The 13,931-nt window shown below is 39.6% G+C and overlaps 1 protein-coding gene across 1 annotated transcript in view; it reads right to left on the bottom strand.

Annotated features, from left to right (window-relative positions):
* The window catches only part of SLC6A11 (solute carrier family 6 member 11), a 121,712-nt gene extending 107,936 nt beyond the window's left edge, over positions 1–13,776 (bottom strand). The window contains exons 1-4 of the mRNA XM_062008171.1: positions 13,557–13,776; positions 9,041–9,175; positions 8,734–8,874; positions 7,242–7,332 (exon numbers count right to left, since the gene is read on the bottom strand). Of these exons, the coding sequence (XP_061864155.1) occupies positions 7,242–7,332; positions 8,734–8,874; positions 9,041–9,175; positions 13,557–13,776 (587 nt within the window). The remainder of the gene's footprint in view (positions 1–7,241; positions 7,333–8,733; positions 8,875–9,040; positions 9,176–13,556) is intronic.
* Positions 13,777–13,931: the final 155 nt, after the last annotated feature.

Genomic DNA, 13,931 nt, shown 5'->3' with positions numbered 1-13,931 from the left:
CAAAAACAGAGAGAAGATACTAGAATAGGAGGTGACCAAAAAAGCTCACCCATCATGCTGAAAACCCAAGGCCATAGCCCTCCTCTACTCTAAAGGCTACAAACTTTTCTACCAAGAAGTCTTTAGTTATCGAGCTTGCTGCAATTCTGCAGCAGTTGGATTCAGGAAAAGCTTTCTCTCTTCTGTTTGTAGTGTATAAACAATTAAATAGTTGTTGGCATAAAGACTGAAAGTGGGTGTTCTATTAACCTATAAAGTATCAGAATAGTCTTCCTTGATCCTTCTTGTCCTCAAGTATCCTCTTTGATCTAAACCATCTAAATAAGCACTGAGACAGTGAGAGGAACCTGTAAAATTTCTGGCCAAGGAAATCACCTGAGAAGCAAGATATTAACATCCCAGTCTATGCTCTGTGATTATGTAACTTCTATGCAAAGTAGAGCAAGTTTCAAAGATGATGATGAAATTCCCACCTTGTGCAGAACACGTTCATGAAAGCAGAGCATGTGGACTCAATTTCTTGCAAGCAAAATACAATTAAGAGAGACTTCTAAATATTGAGGCATTAGAGCAAAGGTGACAAAAAATTGAAGATACCAGAAGTCAGTAACTAACTTATCTTTGGACAAAGCTGATTTCTACACATTTTGTTGTTTATTAATTAAAATTTGTGCAACCCTAATGCTAAATAGCTTGAAAAAAAAAGTCTTGGTTTTCTAATACTGGTTTTACTCACACTTGCACTTTCTATGCAGCTCAGACCCCTTCCTTTAAAATGGGAATGATTTTACTCTATCGAGACTTTGTGAAGCTAAATGAACAGGTAAATAATCTGGAAAGCTATGACTGTAAAGCCATTGACATCATGAGCACCTTGGGAAGCCTTAATTAAATTAATAACTCTGTTAGCAGAGCAGAAACCTAATAATAATGAAACCACTAAACAGAAGAAAATGGACAAAGAGAACAACAGCAATATACTGAATGCCTAAACAGCGTTTGCTCCCTAACCATCCTCTAGAAAGAACAAAGCACATCTATTGACAAAATATGAGGTAGTTCTTCAACTAAAGATGAGCATATTCAGAAAAAAGTGAACTTAATATCACCCAATCTTACTTCTAGCATTTCCTAATACTCAAATACTTGACTTTGACACTTTCAAGGTATTTTATTTTCTCTATAGTAAAAGTACTATGTACAATGCTCAAAACAAAAATCAAATGACATGGGCTTTCACTTGCCTGGTTTAGGGTAACATTTACCCCTTGATATTAAGAAATCAGCTTAGCATTTTGACACCTATCTCATTTACTGCTTTCATCTGAAACAAGGCAAAGGCAGTGGTTCAGAGGCAAAACCAGGTGAAGAGCTCACGTGACTCTGAACAAAAAGCAATTTTCACATGGCCTCTTACCAATCGAACACAAATGAGCAAGTCTGGCACAACTCGATGTTCCACACGACATGCACAAAGGGCCTAGTTCCGAGAGGTGCTGAAGGTCTCTGAGTACTGAGAGCTGCAGCATCAGGCTCTACTCGCTAATGACTTCTCATAGCCTGGTGGGGATTAACTACAGTGTGACTCCTGCAGTCATTCGCTGCCTGAATGGAACAGGAAAAAGTCTTTTTTGACTTTGCAAGGAGAGAGTTTTGTTGAGAACAGTCCCTTTTCTTTTCCCTAGACAAAAACAATGTTTTTTCTCACTAGGCTTTACTTGGAAATGCTAAGGATGTGTCACCCCTTCCAGAGAATGACAGGCCAACTACTAGAGCTTCTTTAACAGAGGACCAAGTTGTTTTTATACAGCCAATAAAAAACTATTGAGGTGGAATCAACCACAAAACCATGGGTCCTCTGTCTGTCCAGCTCTCTTCCCAGGCACTGGAAACCTCAAATTCCTGACCATGGTGACAGCCTGAAGTAGCAGCCAAAAGAGCACAGACATATTGGTTTTTGCCTACTATACCTGCCAGACAATTTCCTCTCGTAGGAAAGCACAAGGAACAACAGTGTAGATTATCTTCTCCTCTCTATTCTGTTTCCAAGGCCATATATATATAGATATACACACACACACACATATAGCCTCATCCACGGCCAAAGCTTTCTTTCATGGGACTGCTTTAACATATTCAAAACTATCAACACCTCTGTTATTACTGCAACTACCATTATTAACTGTTTAAAGTCTGAACACTAAGAGTTCTGTGTGCTGCACCTTGAATCTATGAATATTACTTTTCTCAGAAAACCTTTCATCAAGTTACATTATGAAAATCCATAAACAGTCTTCAACTGACTGCTGGGTGTGAATGTGAAATGAAAAGGTTCAGACTCTTGCCTGTCCTTTGGAATGAAGCATCAGAGAGTTTGGAGAATAAAACATGAGTTTTGATTAATTCATCTGTTTACCTTAGAAAACCATAAACACAGACGGAATGTGAAACTTCTGAAGGCTATGGTTTACAAAATCTTTTTAAGGAAGGTGAAAAATCCTTTAATCCCCTCATTTTTCCCAGAGTTGTCAACACTGGTACCTGTAGTCAATGGGAAGTCTGCTAATTCCAACAAAGTCTTAAAACATTAACAGGGATAGACATTTCTAGGCACAGAAACAAGTAAACAGGGCTCAAACTTCCAGACATTGCCTCCTGGTTCTCCAGCAGGATTAAACCATTTTATAGCTACAGATAAGTAGGGAATTGAATCTATACCTGCTAGAGTAGTAAGGAAACAGTATCCACAGCACAGAACTGAGGGAGAGTTAACTACTAGCCTGCAAGCCAGAAAAGCTTCATGGTACTGCAACACATCCTTTCAGTCAGCACTGCACTTGGGTGAGTTGTTGTTTGACTTCAACACCAGCTTTAGGAGTAGTCAAGGTCATAGAAGCAAGAAAAGCTAGAGATATTGCAGAAGAGAGGCTGAAGTCTTTATTTGCAATCCTCAAACCAGTTGTGGAATTGGATTTGCTTCCAGTAGGAAATAAATAAAGGCTGAGCCTTCTACTCTAGATGATAGAAAAGCTCTAGTAGTACTAGTGAAATGAGGGAGGCAAGGGAAGGCAAGGGAAGGCAAGGGAAGGCAAGGGAAGGCAAGGGAAGGCAAGGGAAGGCAAGGGAAGGCAAGGGAAGGCAAGGGAAGGCAAGGGAAGGCAAGGGAAGGCAAGGGAAGGCAAGGGAAGGCAAGGGAAGGCAAGGGAAGGCAAGGGAAGGCAAGGGAAGGCAAGGGAAGGCAAGGGAAGGCAAGGGAAGGCAAGGGAAGGCAAGGGAAGGCAAGGCAAGGCAAGGCAAGGCAAGGCAAGGCAAGGCAAGGCAAGGCAAGGCAAGGGAAGGCAAGGGAAGGCAAGGGAAGGCAAGGGAAGGCAAGGGAAGGCAAGGGAAGGCAAGGGAAGGCAAGGGAAGGGAAGGCAAGGCAAGGGAAGGGAAGGCAAGGGAAGGGAAGGCAAGGGAAGGGAAGGCAAGGCAAGGGAAGGCAAGGCAAGGGAAGGGAAGGCAAGGGAAGGGAAGGCAAGGGAAGGGAAGGCAAGGGAAGGGAAGGCAAGGGAAGGGAAGGCAAGGCAAGGGAAGGCAAGGCAAGGGAAGGCAAGGGAAGGGAAGGGAAGGCAAGGGAAGGGAAGGCAAGGCAAGGGAAGGCAAGGCAAGGGAAGGCAAGGCAAGGGAAGGCAAGGCAAGGGAAGGGAAGGCAAGGGAAGGGAAGGGAAGGCAAGGGAAGGGAAGGGAAGGCAAGGGAAGGCAAGGGAAGGCAAGGGAAGGCAAGGGAAGGCAAGGGAAGGCAAGGGAAGGCAAGGGAAGGCAAGGGAAGGCAAGGCAAGGCAAGGCAAGGCAAGGCAAGGCAAGGCAAGGCAAGGCAAGGCAAGGGAAGGCAAGGGAAGGCAAGGGAAGGCAAGGCAAGGCAAGGCAAGGCAAGGCAAGGCAAGGCAAGGCAAGGCAAGGCAAGGCAAGGCAAGGCAAGGCACTCTGTTTCAAAACCAGAAGACATCCTTCTGGGCCTTGTGTATTCATCTACATGTGTGCACACACACAAAACCAAATCCAACTTGTGCCTCTGTTACTAACCTCTGCTGGAATCTACATAATGCCAGTCTAGTTTGCTGTATGATACACAGCAACCTGTATATCCTTCAACTGTTAGACTGGCTTGAAAGAAACACACAGCAGTGCTAAAACATGCCTTTGTGTAAATAGTGATTCTTCACTAAGCATTGGTGCTGTCAGGGTGGGTTTTTTAAATTAAAAAAATCTAAATACAGGTATATTGTATAATTTAGAAGACTATGGTAATGTGACATGATTATCAAAGGAAAGATGTAACAACAGCCTGAGAGTTTACAAAAGCAGTATTCAGTTCTACACATGAGATCACATATAGTAAGCAAATAGAATCACTATTTACAAAACCACACTAATAGTTCACAGATTATCTCAATAATAGATTGTAACAGACCAGGAAAAGAAGAAAAACAACCACAAACCACAAATTGTCTTCCCCCAGCTGACCCTTTAACACAATGAATTGGATTTACGTGGCCGTGGAATTGAGGAATTTCAGTTACAGACCTATTGCAGTGAGCAAAGTGTAAAGGTTTTGAATGGTGTGGTTGCTCAGAAGAAACCTAGAGCCTTCCCTTTCCCTTCACAGGCATAACTGAATTAATTATAAGGAACCTGATCGATATATAAATTAACTCAGTCCTGTGAGTGGTTGTTGCCACAATGAAGATTCTCACACTCTATCCACATGAGTTCTGAGAACAACAACGAGCATTTGCTCTCTGCAGTCTACCTCATCAGCCTTCCTTCTACTGTTTGTTTCAAAGGGAGTCTTTCAATAAATTTATGGTTCCTGAAACCAGAATTTATAAAGCACTAAAACAACATCATGTGAACAAGACCTCTGGCTAAGTGAAATAACATTTCTGGTAACATCTATATCTAGAGCACAAGATGACTTGCTGGACAAATTACCTAGTTTAGTAATACATTTACTTCATATTAACTACTCTGGTTTGCACTGCACAACTATACACAAAGACCTCCACTGGGCATATACGTCTGATATGTTCAAGACATATAACTTAATGAACTTGTGTTCATTCCAATTAGTTATTGGAATACCAAATCAGTATATCAGATCCTTAATAAAGCTCATTCTGACACTCCTAAACTAGTGTGTTCACGGACATTCATGTCATTCAATGTCATACCTACTTACATTTTAACAAGGCAAATATCTTCCCTAGCAGAAAGAATACTTTCATTTTCCAAGAGTGAAAAGCTATGCAACTTCAGTTTTGCTATCTTAAACTACTTTTAGCCAGTAAGATGTTAGTATTATAGAAGGTTTGTTCACAGAACAGTAAAGAAAGAAGTTTCAAGTAAAGGACAAATTATTGCACATTTACTTTCTCTCCTGGGTTTTGTGATTTTAAAAGTTTTGGAGTGTGCATTTTCAACTTTGTATACACAAGACCAGCAAACAAGTTCGAGAAAAGGCTAAATCTGATTATCCCTTCAAATCTCAGAAATCATTCCTAATTCAGTCAAAATCAAGTTAGGCTAACATGTCCAAAATTTGAAGGATTTAAAAGCACTGTAACTTGAATCCAAGAATCTGTTCACCATCATTTTCAGAGAAGGAGATAAGTTTAAAATGTATCTGCATGTGTGTCAAAATAACATCAACACAGGAATTTGGACAATCCAAAGATGAGCACTAACAAGAAAACCCCAAAGCCCTAGAAACATGAGCATATAAAACCTAGTCTGTGCCCTTAGTATAACTCAACTGAACATTGCCTGTTTCTATGGATAACTGCAGTCACCTTCAACTGCTGTGGTTTTGTTATTATTGAACAGGGAAATAAACACAGTAGGTAAATAAGGCCAGTACTGGAGAAAAATACTGTTCACATTTAGTCCAACTGTATGAAATCTTAGTTCTAGTTATCCCAAAGATAACCATGAGATATTTCTGTTACCATGATGAGGTCATAGCAACAATAGGCACCATCTAAGGAACTCTTGTTTCTTCTGAAACATTAGCTGAAGAGTGCATTGAGCAAGTCTATTTTAAGGTATTAGGTGTTGAGATGACTGAAAACTTTAACAGACAATAAAATAACAACTTTAACCAGAGAAAGTATGCATCTTCAGGACTTGTTCAGATTTAAGTTGGTTTTGGGGTGTTTTATTTTTAAATAATGCAGTGTTATTTACTGAAGCAATAGCTACCACCCATGAAGGCTAAAGTAACAGAGGTAGCAAGACTAAGAGGTTCAGAGGCAAACACAATAGCACATACAAACATTCAAGAAAATTACATCAATGTAGAGTTCTAACTTCAATGGTAGCCTTTATTTGTGGTCCTTCAAAGTGTAGCTGTTGCTGTCCTGAACATAAACCAGAGCTTTGAAAATACAGTCTCAGAATAAGGCTGTATCTTAATAATGAAATTAATGAGATGAGAAATGTCCCTCAAGAAATTTCAGTAACCCAGAATATTGTAATGCACTTTGAATTGTGAGATGAATTCAGTTTAAAAGTAACATCCCATTTCTGTGACTCTCTTGACACACACTGTGCCCTGCAAGGAACAAATATGCCACTACACATGCTCTAATTAAATATTTATACTGAGAAAAAGAATATGTGTCATCACAAAAGCAGGCCATATTTTGTAAAGGCATAATTCTCTTTATTACTCTGACTAGAACTCAGAATCAAGGAGACACAAGAGAGTTAAACTCTCCTGTTACTATGGCTCAATAGCTAACACAAAGTCCTTTTCAAAATTCTGTGACACAAAAGTAAAATTATTAATTAGCTCAAACAAGGATGAAGATGCAGCTCTCAGGCTCCTAAGAGAATAAACATCCTGGGGGAAAAAAGTAACAACAGAAAAAACAAGAAATATTTAGAATCATCCTTTCTTTTACCTCTGCTTCCTCATTAGTATGGGTTTGAGGCTCTTTCCTCCAGCATCAGGAGCCAAGCTCCCAAGCAAGTGGCACATTTTGTTCTATGTTCTTTCAGGATATGGAATTCCTTTCCTTGTATCCTCTTAAAAAAGAGTTAAAACTCTCATCCCCACTCTCTTGGGCTGTATGAGAAAATTTCCAGCTGAACTCACAACGCTAAGTGCTATAGAGTTACAAGGTATCTAATCATGTGTAAACGATCCAAACATTGGAAGGTAATAAACAGTCTGACCAAATGTAAAGTTGATGTGCACTTACTCCCAGAATTCCATCACTGGAGAAGTGGCATTCTGTAAAGAGACTTGACTGCAGTTGCTCATATTAAGTTTTTGAAATTCCACACAGTTTTCTATAAGAGAACAAAAAAGAGTTTGCTCTATTGACATGTAAGTACATTTCCTCTTGTGCATCTTCTAGCTCATGCATCTTGCAAAGCCACTGCTGTATAACGCATTTTCTGTACGTGGTTAAAGGATTTCTAGGTGCACTAAAATGCCACAGCTGCTGTTTCTGCAGCACTGTGATTTCATCACCAAATCACAGGCCTAACCCAGAAAAATATCCACACAATGCACTACATTCTCCTGTTAAAATTTCCAAAGGCACCGCTGCAATGGCAAAGGCCAACAAAACATGGGAGGCAGAAGAAAGACACTTTGAGAAACTGAGGCAATTGATTGGGAATCACAGCCTGCTCCCCCTCCAACTGCTGGTTCAGGGGCCAATGGTAACAACTGGGTTTTGAAGTACTGCCAGCGACAAGTTTCCACTTTGTCTTAATATGGCAAGTGAAAAATCACTCTGGTTTATTATTATGACACTGTAGCAGTTCAGCAGCAATCAGCATTGGCTAAGCTCCTTTGCAGGTTTGCCAAAACTGATACTGCAGCCTTGCACATCTATTGGGCCCAAGATAGCTCCTTCACACACCCTGAACTGCAAGATTTCAGGGGAGCTTTTAGTGTGTTCAAAGAACACAATAATGACCAATTAATAAAACCCATGAAAGACAATACAAGCGATGCATGATTTGAAATCAGATGGTAATATATGGTACAAATGCAACAAATTCAGGCATATGGACATAAGGGCAATGGTATGTATTCCACCCCATAGATGTTTGTAATCTTCAAATGCAGTAAGCAGAGAATTATAGACAAAAAATATCAATGAGAGGACAGCTGCAGAGCTTTATACTGCAAGCCCTTACAAACACACACCTCATCTTTGATGTAAGAGGCTAGTTTGCATGCAGGAAGGATTATTTATGTGACTAGATTTTCAGAAGTAGCTTGATGAGCATTATCCCTCAACATCTGGCATTAAAAAAGCAAATCCAAAGTTCTACGTTTAGCATTTTCCTCTCCATTTAAACTCCTGATTCCATTAGAGCAAAAGAGCAAGATTGGAACCTGTCATCAGGTCACAAGCTCTTCAGTAGAATTCACTTACTGTATTCAGGGAGAATAGATATGATTGCAAATGAGTCTTGGGATTTAGCCAGACTATCTTACAAAATTAACAAAACCCAAAGTCTTCTGCTATCTAACATATTCTTCAGGAACAAATGCTTATACAATCACCTAAACCAAAAGGCATGAATAAGTCTTCACTCCAGGATTCCTTTATCGTGGCGTAGTGTGACGTGACTGGCCCACTTCCACAGACTTTTCTACCAAAATAGCTTTGTAAAATATAACTCAACTACTTGGAAGTATTGGTAGAGCAGTAATCTCTACTGAGGTCATACCTGTATTCCATTCGTGCCCACAGGTAGCCCAAGGAAGCTCTGTAGTAAAGCAGTTAAACAAATAGAAGATAGCCCATGCTAAAATGATGATGTAATACACATTTAGATGTGCCTCTATAACTTGAGTAGCATATCCAATCCCTAGAGACAAAAAAAAAAAGAGGTGAGGCAATAGATAAACCTTTACTCTTCAGGTACTTTGAAAACAAATGCTTGCTACTTTTAATACACTTTCAATTTCGATACAATTTGTTTTACTTCAAGGTTAATGTATTCTTTTGCAGTAGGACACAGAACTGTCTGTTACCTTCAAATAGTGGACAAACTTTCCTCCAGCATGTAATGCCTCCTTCACTAGTGAACTGTCCCAAGGCTGTTTCCAGGAAAAATACTGGTATTCCACAGCAAATAAAAAAAACCACATATGGGATGAGGAAAGCACCTGCAAGCAAACATTGAGAGGGTATTGGTTAGAATGAGTACAGTTCCTTGCCAGTCTAGTAAGAAATTGGTTTTCTTAATAAAAGAAGGATTACCTTTTAGCCACTTCTCAAGCATTGTGCTGAAAGTGCAGAAAGTATTTACTCCTGACCTCAAATATCAAAAGTTAACCTGCAAGCCAATGTCACAGACTAAGGACAATCAGACAAGTTCCTCAGTATGGGCTAAATTCTGCTCATGTGTCTCAAATGCGGAAAAGATAATAGTCTTGCTCAGCCACACAGTTCTGCCTTGGTTATCATCAAGTCACTCTACAATGTCATCTCTCCCCTGCTATTTTAAGGAAATCAGAGATGAAGAAATGAAATCCAAGAAGTCCTTTGCATGTTATTTGGATAAGTCTGATGATGAGGATCATGAAGAGAGAATGATGAGGTTAAACTTCAGAACTACTTACAAGATTAGGCAAGCCAGCCTTGGCCTTATCAGCTAGAAATAATAATGTGAAATTGCAGGAAAATAATAAAGCACCAACATTTTTCTGAGATGCTGACAGTGAACTTCAGCACAGGTAGTGAATAGTACAATTCAAGGCTGAAGTGCTGCACACAGTGACAAAATGTATCTTCTGTTGTCAATTAACAACACAGCAAAGCACTCTGCTATTTAATGACTGATCATGTCACTAGATAAAGCCCCTAAAGAACATCACTGTGAAGTATGGCGAAGCAAAGAAACAAGAGAAGACACGCTGGGCATGTCATCACTTGCTAATAATATAGATGTTAGGTATTCCATATAAAACTGAACTTAAATAATAAGGGTTAAAACACAGCCCTTTGGCTACATAGAAAATTCATTAACATATAAGGCATTAAAAAGTTCTTTCCTCATTCCCCAAGTACTCAGGCTTTCTGATGAGCTAAAGGATGAGGTAGAAAGTAACTATACTGGTTTACACTGAAAGAAGGGAGGAAATATATACCTTCAAGAAAGCACAACATGACCAATTGTGCCATTTTTACTTAAATCAGGGAAGTTTTACTGCTTTAATCAGGCAGATTAGCACAATGAAGGTCTGTACAGAATAATTTATCTGAAGCTGCAGGAAATTTAAAGTGTTGACTGTCTAATTAGAACAATAATATTAAAATAGTTATGAACAACAGTTATGGAAAGAAAGGTTAGTACAACATACATCATGTGTAGTATCCAGGCCTCAACCTACTGCTCTCTAACAATCCCACAATATTAATTAACTTAATGTAAAGCTCTCACTGAATGATGCAAGCACCCTACCATCCATTCCATTTCAAATCAGCACAAGATATGCTAAAGACACAAAGGTTTTGGTGGATGCATTTTTTTCTTAGGAAGATGTGTTTCACAGGGCTCTCCATCAGTGCACACATGGATCAGTTCTTCAGAGCATTAGCAACAGCAGCATATCCTTCCTTCAGTGGGGGTCATGAAGATGAATTTGATCATTAATGAACATCACTTTAACAGTTATCTCTCTAATAACTCTCTAAGGCTCTGCCAGAATATTAACTATGAACAAAATATTTCTGAGTATACCTCAGGAAAATAACTACAGGGCAAAAAGGTATTCCATTCACAATCTTGAACAAAACCACACCAAAACCCAAACACCACAGCACACCCACAAACCGCTACAACTGTTACGCTTCAGTCACTTTGATTAGGAAGTTGAGATGACTACATGCAGCTGCTTTGATTTGCAGTTTCTTTCTTCAGACTCAGCAGATCAAGAGAGATCTTTCCCTTCAACCTGGCAATTTGCCTGTAGTTGAATCTCAGCTGCAACTCAGTATGTGTGGGTTTCACAAACAATGAAATCTTTGCACCTGAAATGTGGTTCCTCTGTGCTGTGCAAGTGGCTTAAAGTCCTTATAGGAAGAGCAAACTGCTGGCCTGCATCAAATCAGACTTGGTCAACAAGTAGACACAATCACAGCAAGTTCAACATGGCAATTTGTTGAAAGTGAAAGGTTTACATTTTACTCTATTTTTCCAACACAGTTCTACAACAAGTAATGGAAATTAGAGGACATCAGTTTTTCCAGATAGCAAACAGATTTCAAGAAATCCTTAATTCTAAACATGAAATGTATTTTCCTTTAAAAAAACACCACTAAATATCCATAAGAACAAATTAAAATTATAGAAGCTAATGCCTACATTATCTGTTATGACTCAAAGTACTGGAGCGAGGTCAAACTCCAGAAGCTCCATACTACTGCTTCTAGATATATAGAGTCATAGAATGGTGGGGTTGGAAGGGACCTTTAGAGATCACCTAGTCCAACCTTCCTGTAGAAGCAGGGTCACCTAGATCAGGTCACACAGGAACATGTCCAGAGGGGTCTTGAAGCCCTCCAAGGAAGGAGCGTCCACACCCTCCATGGGCAGCCTGTGCCAGGGCTCCCTCACTGAAACACTGAAACAGTTTTTCTCTTATGTTTAAGTGGAATTTTTTGTGTTCCAGCTTCATCCCATTATTTGTCCATCAAAAAAAGTGCTGTCCCAACCTCCTGAGACCCATCATTTAGATATTTGTGAATATTAATGAGCTCTCCCCTCAGTCTCCTCTTCTCCAGCCCCAGGTCCCACAGCCTTTTCTCATAAGGAAGATGCTCCAGTCCCCTGATCATCTTGGTGTCCCTGCATTGGCCTCTCTCCAGCAGTTCCCTGTCCCTCTGGAGCTGGGGAGCCCAGAACTGGACACAAATTCATTCTGTATCTAGCAAGTTATTTCATAACTAGCCTTGCACCTTACCACTGTCTTTACCACACACTAAGAAGTTTTCACCATTTATACCTAATGCATCAAACAAGCCCAGCTCTGGTCTAATTCCAGCATGGCATTCCAGGCCATAGACCAAGTCCTCATTGAAAACAACTGAAGTCAGTGTCAAATCTCCCATGGTGTCAGGAGATGACCAATTGAACCACACACATTAAATATCATACTTAATCATCACTCTATTCTTTAAGAATAGAATTAAATAAGTCCTTTTTCACCAAACCACCCCAAACCAGAGATTTTTCTACCTAATGTTGTAGCCTTAGGAAATGATAACATCCCATTTTGACAAGCTGGTGTATAGAGGTTACTATATGAGTAAGGAAATCTTCATTGGATACTGAAAAAATATTTCTATCTTTCCCTCTGTCAACATTTCTCTGAGGAAACTTTGCCAATTAGTAAGAAATTGTCCTGTGAACCATATCCACCATATTAATATCTATGTACTAAGAGCAGTACTTGGTAGCACCATTCTGGAAACGGGAATTCTTGTTATCTTAATTTTGCCAAAGTACAGAGAAAGGAGCATAAACAGTATTAGCCTTAGAAACAGCAGGCAAAGAGGAGCAAAACATTCCTGTGTTAAGATAACTGTGCCTAGCTTTTGAAGGACAAGGGAATGAAATTTAGTGCAGCATTTTTAGCCAATCAAATCTGTTAAAGAACAGACCTTTGCATATCAGCCACTGGACAAATTGTTTTTCTCCCAGCCTATATGCTTACACTACACCACTGATTCAGGCCTCAAGTGGGGAGAATGTTGAATCTAGTCTACAGAACTCTAAACTAATGTCTTTATTTACTTTTCTTTCCTCAGTGCTTTGCAAATCACAGCTGACATACATCTTCTTAACTGTCACATATCTTAATTTAGACTTAACTACAACCGATACATACCAAGTACTATCTTTCTGTAGAAGTTAAGTCTGAGCTTTTTTTTCTCAATTAAACATCCTTATCCTAAGTTTTCTAGAGTCTGCTCTCTTCTTCGAGGAACAGGCAGCTTTTACATCTTCCTCTACTCTACTGGAGTGATTGGGAAAGTAATGAGAAAAAAGTGTAGTTGAGTTAAAGAAATTTTCATACAATGAAGCAAAAAGTAAGCTTCAGTAGCATTATCAAACCAGTAGTCACCCTCTCCAAAGCATACTGTTGTGATAAATAAGATGCTACATTCTTATCTACATCTGACAAACTTAATTAAGTATGCTTGGGTCAGTATTCACATGCAGAAGAAACACACAATGTACTACTATAATAGAACACTGGCAGCTTCTGCGTTAAAGATCTTACAGGAGAAAAATATGTCAATTTGCTAACACAAAAGCAACTCATGAAAGTAAGTCACATAAAATTTGAGGAAGAGCAGGAAGAGAAACACAATGCCTTTTTCTTAGTTGACATGCTTAATATTCCCCTCTCCTGAAGGGATGCACTGAAATCCTGAGTATCTACCTCTCACTAGTGCAAGAAATCATTGTAAAGCATTCCTAACTGTTTATTTGCCACATGTTTATGGTAAACTGTAAATCCACATATGACACCGTCTTACCTCCTCCATTCTTGTAGCAAAGATACGGGAATCTCCACACATTTCCCAAGCCAATAATCTCCCCTGCCACAGACAGCACAAATTCAACCTTATTGTTCCAGTGACCTCTTTCATGAACTTTCTTATCATTGCTGTGGACGAGGTTGGTGCTTGAGGCTTCTGGGTCCAAAGCATCTTCTGGCTTGCCGTTAATTATAGGAATAGTCTTTTCAGCTGTCATGACTGTTCAGCCTAGAGAAGAACAAAAGAAAGACATATAGATGTTTTAAGTCACATGTTAGTAATAAAAACCTTCAATGCCTAAAGAAGTCCCTCAGCACATCCCTGGCTTGTTATTACCTACATAAATTGGCAGGTGAAAGTGGAGGAGGCAAC

This window comes from Colius striatus, chromosome 15 (genome assembly GCF_028858725.1).
Source record: "Colius striatus isolate bColStr4 chromosome 15, bColStr4.1.hap1, whole genome shotgun sequence".
Classification (NCBI taxonomy): domain Eukaryota; kingdom Metazoa; phylum Chordata; class Aves; order Coliiformes; family Coliidae; genus Colius; species Colius striatus.
Note: the sequence above shows the minus strand (reverse complement) of the source record. Positions and strands in the feature narration are given on the sequence as shown.